At 38.1% G+C, this 21,544-nt stretch overlaps 1 protein-coding gene across 1 annotated transcript; it reads right to left on the minus strand.

Moving 5' to 3' along the window:
* Positions 1 to 1,785: 1,785 nt before the first annotated feature.
* Positions 1,786 to 21,117, minus strand: myo7bb (myosin VIIBb). The gene is made up of 48 exons (XM_057333778.1): positions 21,032 to 21,117; positions 20,881 to 20,927; positions 20,651 to 20,752; positions 20,225 to 20,377; positions 19,923 to 20,107; positions 18,295 to 18,416; positions 18,073 to 18,215; positions 17,771 to 17,884; positions 17,361 to 17,514; positions 17,172 to 17,248; positions 16,926 to 17,045; positions 16,473 to 16,603; positions 16,176 to 16,386; positions 15,955 to 16,090; positions 15,664 to 15,812; positions 15,441 to 15,578; positions 15,192 to 15,350; positions 14,986 to 15,078; positions 14,799 to 14,893; positions 14,083 to 14,167; positions 13,556 to 13,774; positions 13,252 to 13,452; positions 11,075 to 11,305; positions 10,815 to 10,967; positions 10,665 to 10,739; positions 10,431 to 10,579; positions 10,192 to 10,318; positions 9,380 to 9,499; positions 9,125 to 9,298; positions 8,754 to 8,981; positions 8,494 to 8,661; positions 7,323 to 7,440; positions 7,110 to 7,236; positions 6,558 to 6,721; positions 6,243 to 6,424; positions 5,848 to 5,972; positions 5,622 to 5,764; positions 5,203 to 5,356; positions 4,967 to 5,122; positions 4,695 to 4,800; positions 4,143 to 4,256; positions 3,964 to 4,051; positions 3,765 to 3,871; positions 3,434 to 3,619; positions 3,184 to 3,300; positions 3,029 to 3,112; positions 2,413 to 2,532; positions 1,786 to 2,066 (listed from the first exon to the last, which is right to left on the minus strand). Exons 2-48 carry the CDS (start codon positions 20,896 to 20,898, stop codon positions 1,974 to 1,976), a joined length of 6,414 nt encoding a protein of 2,137 aa, XP_057189761.1. The 5' UTR covers positions 20,899 to 20,927; positions 21,032 to 21,117; the 3' UTR covers positions 1,786 to 1,973.
* Positions 21,118 to 21,544: the final 427 nt, after the last annotated feature.

Here is a 21,544-nt window from a genome sequence, read left to right on the forward strand (position 1 = left end):
ATGGAAAAGCTGAATTACTGGTCAAGAGGGCAGGGGCTGTAAGAGGGCTCGCCGGGATATTTTTGGTTTAGTGGAGGAATTAAGTGGTAAAAAAGCCTTGGAAAGTCTTAAAAGCTTGTTTATGTTTCGGTTACCTTGGAGGTAGCCCAAGCATAGCGTTTTTTAAAAGCATTTAGTTTAAATGTAGAATATCAATTTCTTAAATGGCTTTCTTTTAAATTACAAAGTGATTTAACAGCTTGGTGATATATTCTTTTCAATCTTGTTATTCAATATGGGACGCATTTTGAACAACATCCAGCAAAAGCTGGGTCACTGAAAGTAAGAATGGTTGCATATCTGTGAGGTCACGAGAGCACAGAAGCCAAACTAACAAATCAAGTCCACTTCTGGACATTTAGTATTACTGTAGTGTACCTGTTCGTTTTAAACATGAATTAGAGTCTGTTAGGAGTCAGCAAGGGGCCTTTCCCATGTACATTACCAAACTAAAACAAAACAATAAAACAAGTAATGTAAAACAGATCAGTATTACCTGATTTTAAAATTTGCACTGCATTGTGTTGTGTTTTAGCGTTAGATGTCTGTAATATTAACGGAAAATATACTGGCAGAAAATTATTAGTAGCATTTTCGTTATTTTTATTTACATTGTGGTGGGCCTGTTTTAAATTGCATTTCTTGGTGTAATTAAATACGTAGTGTCTATTTACACTGAGTACAAATAGCCCGCCTTGTTGGCAGAGACTATTTACACTAGCCCCGCCCACCAATATGTGATTGGACTAGAGAAAGTGTAAGATTGACGCCATTTCAAACAGCGACTCGAGTGGCATAAAGTGTATAGCGCGGCATGGGAGACAGGTGTTACAGCAAATTCTGTGACCGTCGTATTCTGTGACCGCAGTAGGCGCTTTTGTTACTGCCGACAAGTTCTCTACGCAAAGAGCGTAAATTAGCGCGAGAATGCGCTTTGTGCTCGTGCGCAATAACGGTGATAGCTGCCCACTGCTCCGGGTGTACGTGTGTTCATCACTTGCTGTGCGTGTGTTCACTACTCTCTGGATGGGTTAAAAGCAGAGGTCACATTTCGGGTATGGGTCACCATATCTGACTAATAGGTCACTTTCAAAAGCACGCTCACGATAACGTGCACGAGAACAAGGCCCGTTGTTGCGCACGAGCCCAAAACGCATTCTCGCGCGAATTTACGCTCTTTGCGTAGAGAACTTGTCGGCACTGATAACAGCGCCTACTGCGGTCACATTATACGACGGTCACAGAATTTGCTGTAACACCGGCACACTTAGTGCAAATAGCCGCTGCCAATTAAATACTACAAAAAGATTTCCATCCCATACTTGGAAAATGTATACAATTAGTCCATTTTAAAGCATTCGTTTTTGCATATAACTGTAAAACATCATCATTCATTTAAAAATTGCATTTGATTACGTCATTTTTAGAATTAAACTGTAAAACACTGCCACCTAGTGCAACATTGCAATGCAAGGTGATGAGAATACCATATGAAACCCCCCTAAAATTCTCAAAAATCATGTTTTTATCATGTTTTATTGTGTTTGTTAGCTGTATAACAAACCAATTGCAGTTTGGTTGATATTAATTGGAATGCACAATAAAAAAACATGAATTAAAAACAAAGAGTTATTTCATTTTGGAACCAAACTCTTCATATATGGGATATTCTAAAAATAAATATTCATGCATAGAAAATGATTATGTTAATATTAAAGAGAAGAGGAAGCAAAAAACTGATTGAAAAGAGTTTTTAATTGTTAATTTTGTTACACAGTATACCAAGTATGAACTATATTCACTATATTCAAGTTACACCATAAAAATTTATATTAGAATGATAACGCCAAACATGCTTCTCATGAGGCAACACGTGATGGTTCTTCGTGATCAGTGACGTATCAGACAAAATTATATCCTCAGCAGAAGCACATTCAAAAAAACATCTGATTTCTGGGGCGCACCATCTTCCTCTCATTCAGATACATGTCCTTATATGATGACAGGAGATCACTTATTTTATAACCCTGTAAGAGACAAACATAAGTTTAAAGGGACATTTTGTTATTTGGGGCTGGTGGGTATTGGACATAGTCAGGATTTATTAATCAGAGAGTCAAAGTGTCCAAAACCATACGGGTTATACTGTATGTATCTAAATCTAGATTGCAGTATTTAACTGTCATGGTACTGTATTTTAATGTCACCCACCTTAAGCAACCTGCTCAATTTAAAATAAATGAATCCATGCAAATGCTTTTAAACTATTTATACATACTATTTCTATTTGTTCATGTGTAGAACTTTAATAAAGAAAAAATACAGAGAGCATCTTAACATTTGTATTCAGAAATAATGCAGAAATACTCTTACCAATGAGGTCTCGCAGAGTAAAGTGTTGCCCTTCACCAGGCTGCCAATGGTCATGTGAAAATAAGTTTTTCCACTAGACCAGGAAGTGATCTTACTGAATGGAAGCATTATAAGCACCTCCTGCATCCAAACAAGACAAACACTTTATAAGCAGAGTCAAATGCTAAATATAGAGAATGAAATGTTAAAGGGATAGTTCACCCAAAAATGAAAACTCTGTCATCATTTTCTCACCCTCAGGTTTTTCCAAACCTGTATACATTTCTTTGTTCTGCTAAACACAAAGGAAGATAATAGGAAGAATGTCAGTAACCAAACAGATTTCATCCCGCATTAACTGCCATAGTAGGGAAAATAAATAGTATGGCAGTAAATGGGGGTTGAGATCTGTTTGGTTACTGACATTCTTCCTATTATCTTCCTTTGTGTTTAGCAGAACAATGAAATTTCCACAGGTTTGGAACAATCTGAGGGTGACTAAATGATGACAGGATTTTCATTTTTGGGTGAACTCTCCCTTTAAATGTTACAGAAATGACCACTGATGGATATACAGACAAGCTGTCTTATGTAGTGCACACAGATATTCAGTACATTCCATTTGTGTCTTTTTTACCTTTGTCTTGGGGTCGATGAGGCTGACTCCTTGCTTGCTGATTGATATCATGATAACATTTGGATAACTCTTCTCTGATGTTTGCTGTGAAGAAGAGGACAATCAGTACCTAGAAACCTAGAAGACCCATTTGTTTTTAGGGGTAAACTGATCACCTTCACTTCGAAGAAAGCACATCCAAAGGTAGGCCACTGTGAGATCACCTTCAGGAACTGAACTTTGGCTTCTTCTACGGTCATACCAGCCTGCTTGTTGTATGCATTGATGATGTGCTGTAAACCAAAAACCAAAAGACATTCCAGCATTCATCCAATGTACCACACAAGCCTTCTTGCACAGGTAAACACGCTCGTATCAAATAAGACTAAGCTGTATCTAATATTCTCAATAAAGACTTCAAATGACCTTTTTCCAGTCCTCAGCAGACATGATCTTCTGTTGATCAGCGGGTACCAGATCCTTTAGCATTTTAGGGATCATGATGAACTGAGATCTATCCGTGTCTGCCCGAGCACGGAACAGCAGCCCAGCCAGGCTGATCGTGTCCTCTTTAGACATACTGTGGTACCCCCGCAAATACTTGGGCAACTCCTAATAAACCAAAAAAGAGACTGCTGGGCAAGGTTGCTCTGTAGTACAAACATTTGCTAGTGTTTAGTGTTGTGAACATCCCCATGAAGATAAAACTGATATCAGACTCCAAATAGAAACCAAAATTTCATATCAGGCCACAGACCTGGGGAAAGTGGAAGTTTAGGTCAGCTGTTAGATCTTTTCCTGGGATCACGTTAAACCACAGCTTCCGCATGAAGAGCACCAGGTAGGGCACGATAGTTGCAGTACCTGTTTTCAGAACCAGTCATTTTTTTTAGAGCGAGAGTCTGTTTGATTACAGTGTACGTTCGTGACATGGTTTATTTTGTTTTAAGACTTACTTTCTTTGGCTTTCTTTGCTTTTTTGACAACGTCTGTGAGTAGCCTGAGGTTGTCAAAAAAGTACTCCTCGGATTTCATACTTTCTACCTGAAATGATTAAAACGACACATGAGGATAAAAAGACTTCAATCAACATTGTCAAAAAATACCAATTAGCTTAAATATAAATGTCTTAAACCTTATTGGTTGTTTTCACAAACAGACTGTATCCATCTGATGAAGAGAGACGGAGGCTTTTAGATATGCTGCGACACAAGTCATTGATCCTTGTGGTTGTGGTCACTTCAAATAACTGAATAAAAAAAGATCAACAAATTAAATGTGGATATACAGCCACAGAAAAACATTATGGGGCGGTTTCCCGGACAGGGCTTCAGCTTAGTTCCAGACGAACTTAAATGTTAGAGGTGTCTTGTTCGAAAACAACTTGCACTGACATATCTTAAAATATATCAGTGCGATTGTGTTGTCTCAAGATCCACACCAGCGATGTTTTTGTAAATGTAAAGTACATTTTTAAAAACAACTTAAATATCCGGGAACCCTCCCCTAAGAGACCAGTCCAGTTTTGCCTCTAGTCAGCATTATTTTAACTAGTTCGTCCCGTTTCCATTTTCTGCAAATAAATGCAAATAAAAAACATACTTTTAAATAGTAAATCCAGAAAAACTGAACATAATGTAATTCTGAAATATATAAAATAGCAAAGACTTCTTTTTTTGCTTCTTACTTCAGATGAATCATTTGGAAAGTGAACTTTATGGAAGATCTGAGGGCTGTTATTTTGAATGGCATCTACTTCCACCTGGTGAGGAGGCAACTTCCTACATTCAATACTGTACATGACAAAAAAAGGATAAAGTCAAACAAAAGATTAAAAGGTCATTTCAATGCAAAAAACTGCAGAAAACCTTCCGTTTTATGGCTTGGTACATCATTCTCATAAATAATGTACTTCTAACAGCATGGATGTTACTACAGGACTCATCTGTTAGCATCTACCTGAGCATGGCTTGCATTCTGTGTAGACAGGCAAAGGCCAGTGTCTCTCTGGGTCTGCACTCCAAGAATTGCTGAACGTGCCTCAGTAAAGATTGTTCTGGAGGGAAAAGACCACAGCACAGCCACAACAGCTGCCAACCCCTCTCCATACTCAACCTGTGACATAAAGAGAGAAATATATACAGGCACTGCATCACAGCTGGGCACAAAACCCAAATGAATCAAAGCTGACTAACCCATTGCTGTTATTAGTCATCTGCTTCATTATTTGGCAGTAGATCTCATCTCTCAGTTCAATGTGCTCCATTGCTGGGCCAAAGATCTGGTTTGTGAGATCTATGGGTGTTCGCACTTGTTTTACTGGATAATCTCCCATATATTTAAGGATGGGTAGAGAGAGCAAGTTAAAGAAAAATGGTCAGGGTCAAATGTTACCGTTGCATGTCATAAACTCTTTTTTCAAAGGTTATTTTTAAGAAATGTAACATTTTTCAATGTGTGCATATCTCGCACACATGTCTGTTTTGCCTTTTGACAATGAACAATTTCAAAATCTCATGTTTTAATAATGATTTTTGACAATTATCAGTATTTCGTTGCACTGAATAATTAAGGTTTCACTTCTCGTGGTATATAGGGCCGGTGTGAAGGATATCGGTAAAGCAGTCACAAGCGAGGTGGCTGAGATCTGAGTTGCCCTGCAGGCTTCTGAGCAGCGGCTGTTTGAGCGGCTCTATGCTAAGAGCCCACAGTTTCTCTTTGGCTCCTCCCCTACGTCCCCCTTCTTTACCTGTTTGCCTGGAACCACGACCGAAAATGTTAGTCAAATTATGATTGTAGTGATTCAGCTTATCTTTTAAAGCAATTATTATTTACATTACCTGAAATATTCTAAGGAGAACTCTTTCAGTGTGGAGAGGGTTAATTTCTCTGCGCTGAGCTCTTCCCTCTGCAGCACGATCGGCGCTACTGACTTTCTCCTCGCTTGGCTCAAATTCAGCAAATTCTAGAGGTACACAGGCATAGAAGTTGTTTATTTCTGTTCTTTTTCCAAATCACAAGCAAAGGTCACCGGATAAATATTTTCCCCTCAGAGGTGCACTTATAGGGGCAGTTTCCCGGACAGGGATTAGCCGGGATAAACCAGGACTACGCCTAGTTAAATTAGGAGTTAGACAGCTCTAACATTTATTTTAGTCTAGGACTAGTCCTGTCCCATAATGTTCCACCCCACAGTGATGGTTAGTGTTAATAAGAAGAGAAGTGTTACACGTACCAGTGTTTCTTCAGTGGGTTTATTCAGCATCGGCAGAATCTGAATGGCATCTAAGGAAACAGCTCCGATTTGAACTGTCCTCTCATTCCTGGCTTTGATCCAGCCTTCCTCAGGATCATACTCTCCATCCTTTATGATATACAGTATATCACCCCTTCTGAAGCTCAGGACTGTGGGATCCTCTAAATAAGCATTTAAAAGAAAAAGTAATTTGGACCAGCCATTTTGGATAAAAGCCTTTGCATTCATGTCAACATTTTAAAGAAAGTAATACTAGGATGTTTGACAAGTCAATTGGAAATCATTGTAAAGCACCTTGTCTGGTAAAGTCCTGTATTGCTACCGCGTACAGGGATCTTTGCTTGAGACCAGAGAGGAACATGTTGACAAGCTCCACTAATTCATTTGCCTTCACGACCTTCAGCTCATACTCGCCCCTCGGTGTGGTCAAACACACAATCCCACCAGACTTGTCCTCGCTGTAAATCAACATCCAAGAACAGAGGACTGAGGGAACTTACAGGGCTTTCAAGCCATAAACCTACTCTGATAAGTACAGTGGTTAACAAATATATTACACAACCACGCAATGTAACGTTTGAGCCACAGCTGCCCTAAACGAACAGTACTGGTGATTACCAAAATTTGTATTATTGTTTCTATAATGGATAATCCACCAGTATTTTCTGCCTTTTACAAGAAAGGCAAAAACATAGAAAAGCCCTTTATTTATTTTTTATTCAGATGCCCAATTACAGTTATTTACTCGCAGTCCTTAATAGAATAATACGTTTTAATTGGTGAATCTTCTGAGAAAAATTGGATGTTTATTTGACTATTTCAGTTTGTTATTAAGAAATATCTCACCTCTGCATTTCGATTCCTGACACCTCAGGGTATGAGAGCTCCAGAAATACTGCTTCCTTCCCAACTTGAAAGGAAACACCTTTCCAGTTCACCACTACCACAAACTGGTCTTGAAGCAATGGAAGACCTGAACACAATAAGTCAGTGCTTTATGCCAAACAGTAATTTATTAAATACAACAGTGAGTAAAAAACACAGAAAATAGTTATTTACCAGCAATTCTGTACGTCTCAAACAACTTGGAGAAATAGATTGGCCACATCTGGCGTGCATATTGGACAACCTCTGCTTTTACATCATCGACAGGTGTGGCAGAGTTTATGTAAGGACCCTGAGAAATTACACAAGACCAGTGTTCGTTTTATTTCTGACATTATCTTTACTCCCTTAAAATGCAAAGGGTGTTGTAAATAAACACATGCTGTATATTAAATGTCAATGTACAGCCTTTAATTCAATGGTTTGGCCAGACCAGTGGCAAATATTAATGCTACGACATACAAAGCAAATTTTAAAGAATTGTGTGATCTTAACATCATGAAACCAGTTTGCAGAGGACACTTTTTTGACTATGACAATGCACCTGTACACAATGAGCTGTCAATAAACAAATGGTTTTGTGAGTCTTTACTGGAACTTTATGGAAGCATATTGGTATGACGCGGTATTGGGGAGGGGGCGTGGCCAGCTCGAAATGCATTTTCAAGTCCACATTGAATTTTGCAACACCCAACGCGCTGTGTGTAAATGAAAATCTCCCAAATGTTCAACCTGTTAATGTTAATGCATTTAGGGAAAATAACATTTGAATTTTCATTTTGCTACAGTTTTGCTTGACTATCTTAAACATATATAATCAATTTGGGGAATGCATTTTCATTTTAATTTTGCAACTTAAAGAGCGTTAAAAATATCCATTTAAATAACACATTAAAACTAGTGTAGGAACTGAAAAATGTAATTGATATCATTGAATTTTTATTTTCATTTTGCACTTAATGTTGCACATATGTTATTTAAAATGTATATTCAAATACACAATTGCATTGTCATTTTACATACTGCACTGCCATTTTGCGTATTGCATTTCAAATTGAAAATAGCTACCAATACGCTTCCATAGAACTTGACCAATAAATCTCTTTTACTTGAATTAAAAGACGGTCTTGTCAGACAGAACCCAACATCAGATTTATTTGTGTCTAAATGGGAGCAAATCCTAGCAGCAATATGCATCAAATGGATAACCTTCCCATAAGAGCAGAATGGCACCAAAAAAAAAGTAAAAAATGATTCTGAAATGCCCAACACACAAGGGTGAGGTGCACGGGGGTCCACATACTTTTAGATGTGTAGTGTAGTATGTAACAGTGTATAAACATACTTGTATGTGCGCTGAGTGGACCATCTGCACCAGTTTGGCCATAGACTTGTTCTCAATCATACTCATGTTCATACACTCACGAACAACTTCCTGAGCGTTTTCCACGCTGCTTTCAGAGCCATGCTGTACATAGTAATGTTTGGCTGCGAGCTGCACATAATCATCCTCCTGGAACAACATTGTAGGTCAACAACAGACTGAGACTGAAATCCCAAACATCGACTCTAAACGAGGAGACATTGAACAGATCCTGGACTGACCTTATCAGAAAGATAGTCTCCATGTTTAAGGCCACGGATTATCTGTCTGTAGATGAGTTCTGTGCTGATGAGGTCAGATGGACAGTCGTGCCATGGAGTGAAGATCTCCTTGCGGAAGTAGAGACGCCAGGGAGCGTGTTGTTCCTCTCTTCCTTGTCTCCTTTCTTCCTGCTCACACATGGACACCGCATCCAAAATGTGCTGCCCTCCACTGCCAAGAGACCACATCTGAAGCCAGAGCAAAAAACATATATGTGGGGACTTGAAGAGCAAACCTCTTCTCAACAAATCGCATGAGCAATAATAATGATGCTTGCAAGTACTACATGACAAGTGAAGGAGCTTTCTGAATACATTTGGATGTTACAAACCTTCTCATTGATTGCAGCATATAAAGAGAAGCCGTATGTGTCCTTCAGGTTGTTTTTCTGGATGATAGCATCGCACACCTCACTAGAGGTGCTGGCCGAGTCCACGTGCAGACTGATGCTTCTGCCATCCATCAGACCCACAACCACCAGCATGGGGTTCTTGGTCTCTACAGCCTTTCCGTTCAGATCATGTTTAGGCAAACGTGAGAGTAACGACAGAATTCATCTTTACTTCAGTCAGAGAGATAGTCATACCTGTAGTTCAATCCAGCATGGCGGTTCTTTTCTTTCTCCATTGGCTAAAGTCCTCCGCATTCTCTCAGCACAGTTTGAGGAATATTCACTTGGACCATGACGTATAAAGCTCTGCAGGTACTGTGACAAAAATGCTTGCGTTAATATGTAACAACATTTTTTTCTTGATTTTGCTTGATAACAAATGGATGACGAAAAGCAACTGGGAAACAAAAAGACAAAAACATTTGGCAAATTTAAAATGTGCATTCATTGTTTTATTTATTCAAGTTTTGAAACATGAATTACCCCAACGGATTTAAATGTGTCTATTTATTTTCATACATTTATGAATGATTTTTAAAAAATTGATATAGTTAACTACATTTTAAAACATGAACTAAATACACCGTTTTAAATTTGTCTATTAGAAAAAGACAGTTAACTTTAGTTACATTTTTTTATTATTGAATTGATAAATTGATTCTTCATTTTATTTTAAAAGGTCTAGTGTATGAAATTTAGCGGCATCTAGTTGCAACTAAGGGCTCCCTCAACATCCCTTCTGAGACAGAACTAAGATGTTGTCACGTTTTCGCTTCTTTGCTGAAAGAGATAACATATTTACGAAATGTTACTGTGTCAGGCACAATGCCTAAACAAACCGTAATGTTTCACAGAGCCATAAAGCCACCATGTTTATACTTTACAAGGACATCATTGTGATAATGGCTTACATAAAGCAATATGTGCATAATAAACTGGCATACAGGTGAAACTATATACCATATACCCTAAAAGATGATACACTTTAGCGGTAAAGTATTTCTTACCATAGTGAGGCGGTCAGTAGGTGGAAAAATTCCAAGACAGATGGACAGAAGAACCCAGCCTCTGTTTGTACTTTTCTGGCTTTTATTGTCTGTCAGCTGTTTACAGATCTGACAGTAGATTTCATCTCTGAAAAGAAAACATGTTGTTAAGATAATGTAACTCTTATTTCTCTGTACTAGGAAAGCAATGTATCACACATTATGTATTAACAATTGAACTTTGTACAGACTGAACACACCTTATATCTTGTCGAACAATTGCATATCCCACAATGATGTGTAATTTCTCTAAAGGTGTCATTGGACGATCAAAGGTTGGTCCTTCTCCAAACAACACATCCTCTTCTTCATGAACAGGCATCACTTTAGTTGTTGGTTCTTCTTGTGGCTGTAAATTGAAGCATTATGATTAAACACTGCATGACGTGTGAGTATCTTAAATGTTGTTGTACTCTAGACAGTAGTTTTCTAACCTCTTCTTCAGGAATGGCCGAGGGTTTTCTCCTGCCAAGTCCCTTTTGCGGACTCATTTTTTTTCTCAAAAATTTCTGCAGTTACAAAAAAGACAATAACAGAGACCGAAGCTACACTGAAATAATCAGTGAAGGAAGAAGCAATGTTACCTGATCTAATCCAACAATGTTACTCAGTCGCCGGGCTTGTCTCTGACCGAGGTTCCTCTGGATGGGGTCGGCTATAGCAGAAACACGTTCTTGCTTCGGCTCTGGAAGATCTCCCATAAATCTCAGTATGATCCACCAAACTGTCAAACATGCCTAGAGAGGAAAGGAAAAGAGTGTGAAGAGATTTGAGGTACAGTATATGACATTAAAGGGGCGGCTTAAAGGGGAAAATAAGATGTTAATGGGGGGAGAGCAGTTACCAGGGCATCCCCCTCATCCTCATGATACAGCAGTGGCTGTCGCAGTCTCTGCTGGATATGTGAGGGCATAGAAGATCCTTGAAAATGAAGAGATGCAAATTTAGAGAAAGAGAAGTCATCGATTTCCTCCTCTTCACTGGTGTCTGGTTGGAATGGGGCCTCCTTCATCTCCATCACAGGGCTTTCTATTATTTCAGCATCCTCTAACTTCATTGGTTCTGCCTCAAAATCCTAGAAGAACATTGGGAACAGAACAAAGCAAGTTAGCATTAGCGTTAATAGGCTATATTATGAGCATACCGCCTTTTTCGTGCCTGATTTTTCCCCTTACTTATAAAAAGTTTTTAATTTAATATGTTTTTTAAAATGAAATATACTTAAGCAAAGTTCAAGTTCAATACTACTTGGAACCAAATTGGCTCACATTCTGGTCCATAAAAGTACACAACCAGTATACAACTACATTTTTGTTTGTACTGCAACTACACAACAAATGAACTTATAAAATGAACTAGCCTACTGAGTTTACTACTTCAATGTCTGTAGCACATTTTTTAGTTCTTTGAAGTACACTTTTAAGCATACTCTAGTTTACTAGTTTTAATACTGCAAGTATACTTAACGTCATACTTACAGGCCCGGTTTCACAGACACGGCTTAGCTTCCGCCAGGACTACACCTTAGTGGAATTAAGATATTTATGTCGCTTTTATAAAAATACCTTAGAAGAATACATTACTGGTCTGAGACAAAACAATGGCACTGATATATTTTAAGATATTTCAGGGCAAGTTATATTCAGTTAAGACAGGTCAAACATTAATTTTAGTCTGGGACTAGCCTTAAGCATTGTCTGTGAAACCGGGCCATAGTTTACTATTTATATATATTACTTGTGCAAAGAAGATCAGGTTTAGCTCCATGCATGTTTTTTAATCTAAGCTATTTCACCCCAAAGGTAAATTATAACTATATAAACTGTAACACTTAAAACTATGTGGAAATTAGAATTTTATAGGGTAACAGTTACTCACAAAGGTACAGAGTACACTTAGAATACTTCATCATACCTATATCTCAATAAAAAGATCAAGTACAAATGTAGGTCAAGTATACTTAAGTGTACTTAGTGTATTTCTATCCACCTTTTTCGCAACGCGCAAAATTACCCATAATGCCTTGCGTATGCCCGTAGGGCTGATGCTTCAGACTTCCGGTTCGCTGCTTGATCCCATTAGTTAGGCATTACCAAGTTAGCTTGAAAGCTTTTAATCGGACGTTATAATACTTTTATGTCATTTAAAACAGCATAATGTCAAAGAGCAGTGTCCATATTATTTCACAGGGGCCGCATGGGCATGAGTTTTTAACCTAGACCGTAAAAAACAACTTGTTTCTCACCATAAGAAGTTGGACAGCGACGTCTACTGGGATGATGGCATTAAATTAATTATTATAATGTCACTTAGCCCTGGATATACAGTAAGCTTCATGTGTTAATAGTGATGTACTATGCAATAACAATAAAGTAAATAACGAAGTAAACAATATGTTGTGATGTTTTTGAGACCGAGCTGTCTTTTAAAGATATTTACTTACGCTCTTGTTGTGTCATGTGGTAACACTCGTTCGTAAGGTTTTCTGAGCTTTCTGTGGCTGTTGTGACAGTTTATTACCGTATAAATTATTCAAGAAACTTTATTTTTAAAAATGAACAGAAATGTTCTCTAACATAGTAACAAATACAAAACGGAAGTGCGGCGCATCAAACAGGAAGTCACTCGCGGTAATGATGCCCTCCATGAAGACGTCAAGAAAAAGGTGGATATTTAGTACTTAAGTATATTTCTAAGTAGTACATAAAAGTGGACCGAAAGTATACTTTTTATCTTTAAAGAAGTATACTAGTAAATAAACGTAATAAACATTTTTTTTGTAGAAGCAGACCAACATGTCTTTCCTTGAAATTGCGTATTGGCAGAAATCTTTATAGGTAGCAATTCCAGAATCGATTTAATGATTGTGTATTGAAAAAATGCTGAAGTAGGTGTGTTGTCTGATGTCATTGGCTCTATAAAAGGACCCAATATAAAATTGATTTTTCAGGAAGTTATCTATACTTATTCCCATCAAATATATTCCCTACTTCCTTATTCTACTGTTGTGGCAGCTCTTACTTCAAAACCCTCAGGAGCCTGACCCTCTTGTCCTCCTATTGCACTGGGCAGGAAGCCAAAGATGTTCTCCACCATTTCCTCATCTACCTCACTCTCACATCTGGCAGCAGCCTCGTTTTTTCTGAGCACCTCCTCAAGACGTTGCTGAAGCTCCAGTGCTGCCAGTTCCTGTGCTTCTCTTTCCTGAGCAGTCAGGAATGCCTGGGAAAGAGAATGAATGCTAATTAAGCATAAAAATGACGTATAGAAACCAAGTCATGTGGTAATGCAATGTGGTTATGCCACAACATCTTTATAGGCTTACATCCGTCTTCATTTTCTTGAGGTTTTTTCTGGCCAGCAATCCTCTGGTCTGCGCCTGTAGTAGTATGACTGCCTCTTTTTTACTCTTCAGGTCTTTCCTGGCCAGGTACCCACGTGCTTGTGACTGCAGGGTGATGGCTGCAGCTCTGCTGCGCTTGTATTGCATGTGGAGTTGCCGACTGCGCACTTTCGACTGCAGCCGAAGCAATCCCTGCTTGAGCTAACAGAGAAAACAGTAACCGAATGAGAAATGCAACCTTCTCTTAACAGACACTGGATTAAAGTTCACCCAATAGTAAAATCAAAACTGTCATCAGTTATTATACATCCCTATGATTTTCCTTCATCCGTGGAACACAAACAACCGGATGTTAGGGACTCACAGCCTCAGTCAAAAGTGATGGTGACTTGAAGCTGCCAGTCCCGAAAACGATCCCTTTCAAATTAGGGGCTATTGAAAACAAATGACAAAAGAGAAGATACCGTAGAGTCTGTAGACTGTCCATCTGCTGTTTCTGCATAGCTTACCTTACAAAAGACTTCCTTGTCTTTGTGGCCACGCCAATGCTTCTGCAGAACTAGAGCTGCCCTCCTTTTCTTTACAAAATTCTCTCTGTATGTAGATGAAGGAGGACTTAGCTTATAATTGCACTATTCAATTCAATTTTATTTTATTTATATAATAGCGCTTTTCACAGTTTTCATTGTTGCAAAGCAGCTTTACATACATAATAATATAATAATATATATATATATATAATAAATAAAATAAATACAATATGGTATTAAAATACATGGTATTATTGCATGTTTTTCTCTATGCAATGTACGTTGATGAAACTTAACTGAAATAAATACTATGTTGAATTATCACAAACTATCAATTGTTTAATTGAAGTATATTATTTGTGGTATTATAATGAGTGTATTATCTACATTTACATAGTAATACACAGTTAGTGCTTCTGGATTATATTACAGTATATTGGATACAATATTACAATGTGCGGAGTATTAATGCAATATTGGTCATCACTATTCATAATATTGGTGTTACTGATGCTGGGTTAAGTATTAACACGATTCAATTACAATTTACCCGAAAATTTTACCATAACATGCAAATAGAATGTGTATGTTAAAGTGAAATGCACAAGTTAAATGTAAGATGTTTATGGAGTATAAACCCCAAGACCACCAGTCAAATACATAAGAACAAAGAAAAGAAGCAGCAGGGATCATACCTGTCCTTATGAGCAAGCATCACTCTTTGGATTATAATCGCTTTTCTGTGAAGCTCTTGTTCTCTTTCTAGTTCCAGGTAGGAGTCATGATAATCCTGTGAGAGGAATAAATAGCAAATTTTACAAACCAGTTAGTCTTGGGCAAAAATGACTGTACAATGTTACACTAATCATACACATGGGGTACCTTGAGAAACACTTTGGTTTTGCCGATCTTCCAGTCATCTTTATCTTTGATCATAGCCCTGCAGATAGCTTCACAGCAGTGAGCTGCAGACTCCTAATATACAAATAAGTTAATTTTGTGCTGTAATTACAGTAATATTGTATGCACTGAATTTGTATATTGGCTGCAATAGTTGGATTGATGAATGAATGGATGAATATCCATACAGTGTTGGGGTCACAGTCTATGGTTTTCAGCAACACACGGTACCGCTGCATAAACTTTTCAAAGGTGTGGCGGATGGGATATCCTGCTTCACGTATTCGAATCGTCTCCACCACCCCAGAATAGCGAAGCTGCTGAATGCAGAGCTCTCTATCAAAAACCTGACCAGAACGATAAACAGGAATTAACAAGAGAAAACAGTTGGGTTTTGACTACAAAATATTGAATATACTGGGGTTGTGTGTTTATACCATGGACTTGTTGTCATTTGGTTTGAAGCATCGTATGAAGAAGGGTTGACAGAGAGATAAAGTCTTCATCAAAGCGTCCAGAGACTGACGAAACTGACCGCTCAGGGTGGATATCTGCCTCCTTGAATCATTTGCCATCTGCGTGAACAAAGATAAACAATTTCTCGTAAAACCATTGTCAGTGTTGAGCATGGTAAGTCAATCCATCCACAAGTGCTCATACTCGTAATGAGTTTCCTGGAGTCATGATGATTTGGTTGAGTTTGTTAGCCTGCTCGGATGCAAAGATCTGTTGAAGCAATTTGTTGGAAGATTTCTGAATCAGATCCATGAGGTCCATGCTCAACGCATCTCTGTTCTTCTCAAGAAAGCCTGACAAAATACAAAGTAAAGATTTTCGGGTCTGTTCCTCCCTGGAGGGGCAACATCCTGCAGAGTTTAGAGCTAAACTCTTTGGACATTGCTCTTCAGGAACAGAATTGAATAACCACGGCTTAAAGTAATTAAAATGTACCTTCGCAGTCATAGTAAACTGCCCCAGCAAAGTGCTCAATCCCAAAATGCAAGCTATGGTTGCTCTTGGGTGGGATAAAAGGTTTGCTCCTTTTGTGTAGTTCTATCATTTTATTTACCATAGTGGCATCAGTACCCTGTAATGAGAAAAGAAGTACACAGGTGTGAAATCAGGAAGATCAATTTGTGTAGAAAGCCGACGCATTGGCGTATTAAAGTAACCTTAGGAAAATGGCTCTCTTCGTCAATCAGCGCCAGTATGTTGAGAGGTTCAACAGCCAGCAGGTTCAGAGTCTTCTGGTTGTCTTTGAAAGTAATGCGCTTCCACGAGATCTCTTCTTTTTTATATTCCTCCTGCTCCAGCTTAAAGATGTGCCTCACGAAGAACTGCTGCAGCTGCTCATTGGCATAATTTATGCACAGCTGCTCAAAACTACACAAGCACGATCATTTCAGCGTTACACTTATTTTTAGTTTCAATTCATTTTGGGTTTAGCCATCAGATGATGTGTCACTGACCTGTTTTTGTTGAAATTCTCAAAGCCAAAAATGTCTAGCAGACCAATGTTTAAGGCATCGTTGGTCTGTGGTTTGTGAATGGCACTGTTCATTCTTTTGAACAACCACACAAATAGCCTTCCATACACGGCCTGTAAGGAAGTGTAAAAAATATTGATTAAATAATAAACAACACTACTGTCATTTACTCATCCTCATCTTTCGCATGCAATTAGAACTGGGAATGGGAGATTTTAAGGTTAAACAATAATTTCAAAACACTATTAAATTAAAGGTTTTACAATTGAAACATACTAAAATGTAAGCCATTGAGTTTTATTTATTCAAATATTCAAAGCAAATGAGCATTTATGAAGTCTTAATATATCTAAGCACTGTGGTCACACAAATTGCTCATTACCATCATAAGGATAAGCCTCATAAAGGTGATTTAGATAAAAAGATGAAGGGTACCTTGGCAAAAGCATCTCTGGTGTCTGTGGCCTGCTCTGGGCTCAGGGGTTTCGATACTTTCTCTCTGTTTGTCATTAAGGAGCGATAGGTAAGACTGTTATCAAGATCAACTTTATCCACCTACAAAATAAGAGAAGTGAACAAACAGCTAGCCAGATCCTGGATTACATAAAACAGAGTAAGCTAACAATAAATAAATCTAAAGTTTGGTGTTCGGCATAACATAGTCATGACATTTGTCTTCACCTCCAATAACTTAGCCGTGATAGAGAAATGACCGGATGACAGGACATCACAGCTGTCCATGTTATTCAATATAGTGCCTACAGAAAAATTCAAGCAAATAACTACAACGGAATGGTGATGATATAGACCACACGTGATTCATGGAACTATATTATATTTACATGCAGTTATTAACAGGACAATCAAAACCTTCAAAGTCCACATTGCCCATGTGGAGAATAGCAGCGAGTAACTTGAAGATTTCCCAGCAATCTTTGTCTGAGAAGGCGAGAATCTTAAGAGCAGCACGAATCCGTCTGAAATCATCAGCATCGTCCCGACCATCACAAATCAAACGGTCACCCTAGAACAACCATCTGGAAGGTCAATCGCCAAACTTGTGCCATAGTGAGCTATTATAATGATGATAAACTGATATAAAAATCTAAATTAGTTGATGCCCAGTCCGATTTCCAATATCCAACAAGGTTTTTCTCCAACTTTAATTAAACAAACCTGAACTATTTAATGAAGGTATTATATTACAGGATTATATAAGAACAGGATCGTGATCATTCAGGAGCAGGACTGAACGCATATGAACCAATTAAAATGTTCACCTCAGTCAAGTACTTGAACTCAGATGCGTCACCAAAAGATAGAATTTTCTTTTGCTCATCTGGCATCCCAGATAACATGCAATAAAAAATATGATAATTCCTCTCCTGGGGTGCCTTAAAATAAAAAATAAGAATAAGGTTAGGTTCACATCCAACAACATTTTTTTTGTTGTTGTATTATTACTGAAGCAACATTATTTATTATCATTTATCTCACATTACAAGCATTTCATGGACAATTTTAGGCTAAATGTAAATGTTACGAACCACATAAAAGCACACGAGGACAAGTGCAGTCTCACCTGATGACAGACGCGAGACTTCTCCAGCAGATACTGCTCCATATGAGCCCCCTCGATAGCCCCCTCTTTATTAAAGAAGATCTCCACATATTTCCCAAAGCGGCTGGAGTTATCATTCCGAATAGTTTTTGCGTTCCCGAAGGCTGCGGGAGAGGAGTGAGACAGTTTGTCACAGAACAGACTGAAATAGTAAAGTAAAGTAAACCAGACTTGAGTTCTTACCTTCAAGGACAGGATTGGCCTGTATGATCTGCTGCTCAATCCAGGAATGCTGCCCACTCACAGCAGCCAGGAACTGCAGCACCAGTTTAGTGCTCTCTGTCTTTCCTGCACCAGATTCTCCACTGACACGCACCAGAAGCATTTATTAGTTACTTATTCAATTACTTTAATGAACTTGTGTTTACTTGTGATTGTACTGTTCCTTGTCTGCTGCACATGTAGAAATGAATACTGCTTTTACGTGACAAAAACCAACAGTGAACAAAACATATTTTAAACATTTATACGCTGAAATATGTACAGTATATAAAAAAACAATAGAATACATTAATTTCTCAATAATAGGCAAGCACTTTTGCAGTCCAGTTGTAACTGTGTAATATATAACTATATAGAAATAGAAAGCCAGAACATGTAGCTGCAGGTATTTTGTTGGATAGGGCATGGACTGTAAAATTAATCACAATATGTAAGGGATAATGCACAGGCAAGCCGGTTGTTATAGCAGAAATAAGCACCGACAGTGTGATCTTGTATCACACTGAAGGGGCTTATTTCGCAATAACAGCCGGCTGCTTGTACATTATCCCGCTAATTACACGGCTACTTGCCACATGAGAAAAAAACTGGACATAAAATGTGAATTTGAAATATTATATTAGCTCATTTTTACCGAATGCAGACCTTCCGCGAGGAAAAGCCGTTTACTTTCGGTTTTAAGGTTAGAAACAACATTCAAATAACACGAGCAATTTGGTTTAATCATTTGTAAATATAATGTCATGTATGCTATCAAAAGATAAATTTACATTTCATTTGTCAAAAAAAAATGTCAAAATGATTTGCTGCATCCGGGTTAACGTGTATTATTAGTTTTGAGAGGTTGTTATCTGGGAATAACGAACCTGCAAATGTCGCGACTGGCCAATCAGAATCAAGCATTCCAACGAGCCGTGTAATGAAGTGGTATTGAACAATAATCATGATATTAAAAAGTATGATTATAGATAACAGGTAAATTCAACATATATTGTAATATTGTCGATATTTCAGAACCCATTTAAAGTTTTGCCTTGAGATTCACAATGGATACAAACTCTTTCTCAGACTCCCTTGAGTGTAATTAAAAAGAGAAAAATTACAATGAAAGATGAATTTGACCAAATCATTTATTTTAAAAACTATTTGATATTTTGCTATCGTAAATTCGTTTGGCCAGGATAATCATGTAGAGAAAATCTGATATTGCGACAACATCAGATATCAGATACAATAAAATAAATGGCAACACAACAATAAGCCTGAAGTTTATTATTTGCTTTTCATTCTTAACGCCATTCCAGCAACTAAGGCTATATTCTTGGTGAGAACTAGTCAATCTATACACAAGTCTGTATACACAAGTTGTGGGAGGGACAATTTGGAATCCTCGGTCAACCTAACCTGCATGTGTTTGGGCTGTGGGAGGAAACCGGAGCACCCAGAGTAAACCCACGCTGACACAGGGATAACATGCAAACTACACAGAAAGGCTTTCTGTCCCAGCCGGGGCTCGAACCGAGGACCTTCTTGCTGTCAGGCAACAGTCCTGACCACCGAGCTACTATGTGAAAATAAGAAATGTGTACCTAATGATGCAGCACTGGTTGCACTGATTGCGGCGCATGTTGAAGTAACATTTGTCAGCGATGGCAAAAATGTGTGGTGGCAACTCGCCAAGTTTACGCCCGTGATACAGGTGGACCTGATCTGTGGTGTAGATAGGCAGCAACTGATAGGGATTCACCGCTACCAGTACAGAGCCAATATAGGTCTAATCAACACACACACACAATACAAAAATATATTCACATCTTATTAAGACAAAGTTATTTCTTTCAATTATTGGAATGAACAGGCTTTATTGTCGATTTAATGTAAAGTCACTTACATAAATGATGCCCTGTTTGTGGCGTACCAGCAGATTTCTAAGCAGGCCAGCTTCACTGAGGTCCCCCAGTTTGATCATGTCATCCACACCTTCAACCGAAGTGGGGTGCATAAGCCTAAGCTTGGCCATCTCCTCCCCTGAGAGTCTGTGCTCCTGTGAAACCATGCCAATACATTAGATTGATCAAATAGAAAAACTGTGGTTGGATGTCTGCATTGGTTGCTCATAAAATGTGGTCTGATCTTTATGTTACAGACAAAGTAGTACGATCGTTTGTTGTTTACAAAAATTAAGTTAAATACACGCTTTGTCATACAACAGCTTGGAATAACTGTTCCATTATTATACATTTTTACAATATACTGTATTTCAGGAGTAGATGTGAAACATTTTATAATAGCAATAAAAGCTCTTTGCTTTTTTTACCTTCCCATTATCATCAAGCAAAATATACTGTCCATTTTCTGAGATCTTCACACGAGCTCCAACAGGGACCCCAGTACTGGTGTCAATCCAGACATGGTCCCCCTAGATTCACATTTACAATAACTGTATTTTAAAGACTTGCCACCACGATATTTAAATGTTACAAAATTTGTTTTTAAAATACATTTTCATGTCAGATTACATAAAAAAAGAAAAAAAAGGATACTGACCTTCTTTAACATCACCATTAGGACAAACTCTTTTAGATTACAGACATCTGATTGAAATGAAGCATGTTATAATGATAATCCATATATAAAATATATAAACTATCTGCAAGTTTCAATGAAACTATAGCTAATAAAAACATATATGTAGTACCTAGGAATATCTCTCCATGCTTGCTGCTTTCAAGAATCGTCCAATTGCAAGTTTTCCAACCAACTTGTATGACAGCAACAAGGAAGTATCCCTTGTGCTCATCTCTTTATGGCACCCAGACTTTGCTCTTTCGTGCCAGTTGATCACCAACAACTGCCAGGGTTGTGAGAGAAGCTAACCAGGATGGAGTTTGGCAACTTTCATTGTTCCATATAGTGAGCTGTGCTGAGCAGCAACAAAGGAACACCGGTTAGACAAAGTCTTTAAAACCAAAAGCAGCAGTTCTTTAGTGGCTCTACGTGATTAAATGTGAATAGCCTGTAAAGTGAACTCTGAAATGCTGATCCTTATCAAAGAAATCCCCTACCCATTAACTGTGACTTCTGCATAACACATGCCTTTTGGACTTCTCACGTCAGAGGCCAGCCTGGATTATTTGAGTCAGAACGGCTATCAAGCAGTAAATTCTAGTGTATTCATATATAGTCTCAATGTACAGCTTGGGCGTTTCAT

The sequence above is a fragment of the Triplophysa rosa genome, linkage group LG5 (assembly GCF_024868665.1).
Source record: "Triplophysa rosa linkage group LG5, Trosa_1v2, whole genome shotgun sequence".
Lineage (NCBI taxonomy): Eukaryota > Metazoa > Chordata > Actinopteri > Cypriniformes > Nemacheilidae > Triplophysa > Triplophysa rosa.

Coding starts and splice junctions, on each gene's coding strand:
- myo7bb (XM_057333778.1), bottom strand. Junction 13,453..13,555: donor TCAAGAAAATGAAGACGGAT/GTAAGCCTATAA, acceptor TCTCTTTCCCAG/GCATTCCTGACTGCTCAGGA. Junction 5,973..6,242: donor AACCCACTGAAGAAACACTG/GTACGTGTAACA, acceptor GTGTACCTCTAG/AATTTGCTGAATTTGAGCCA.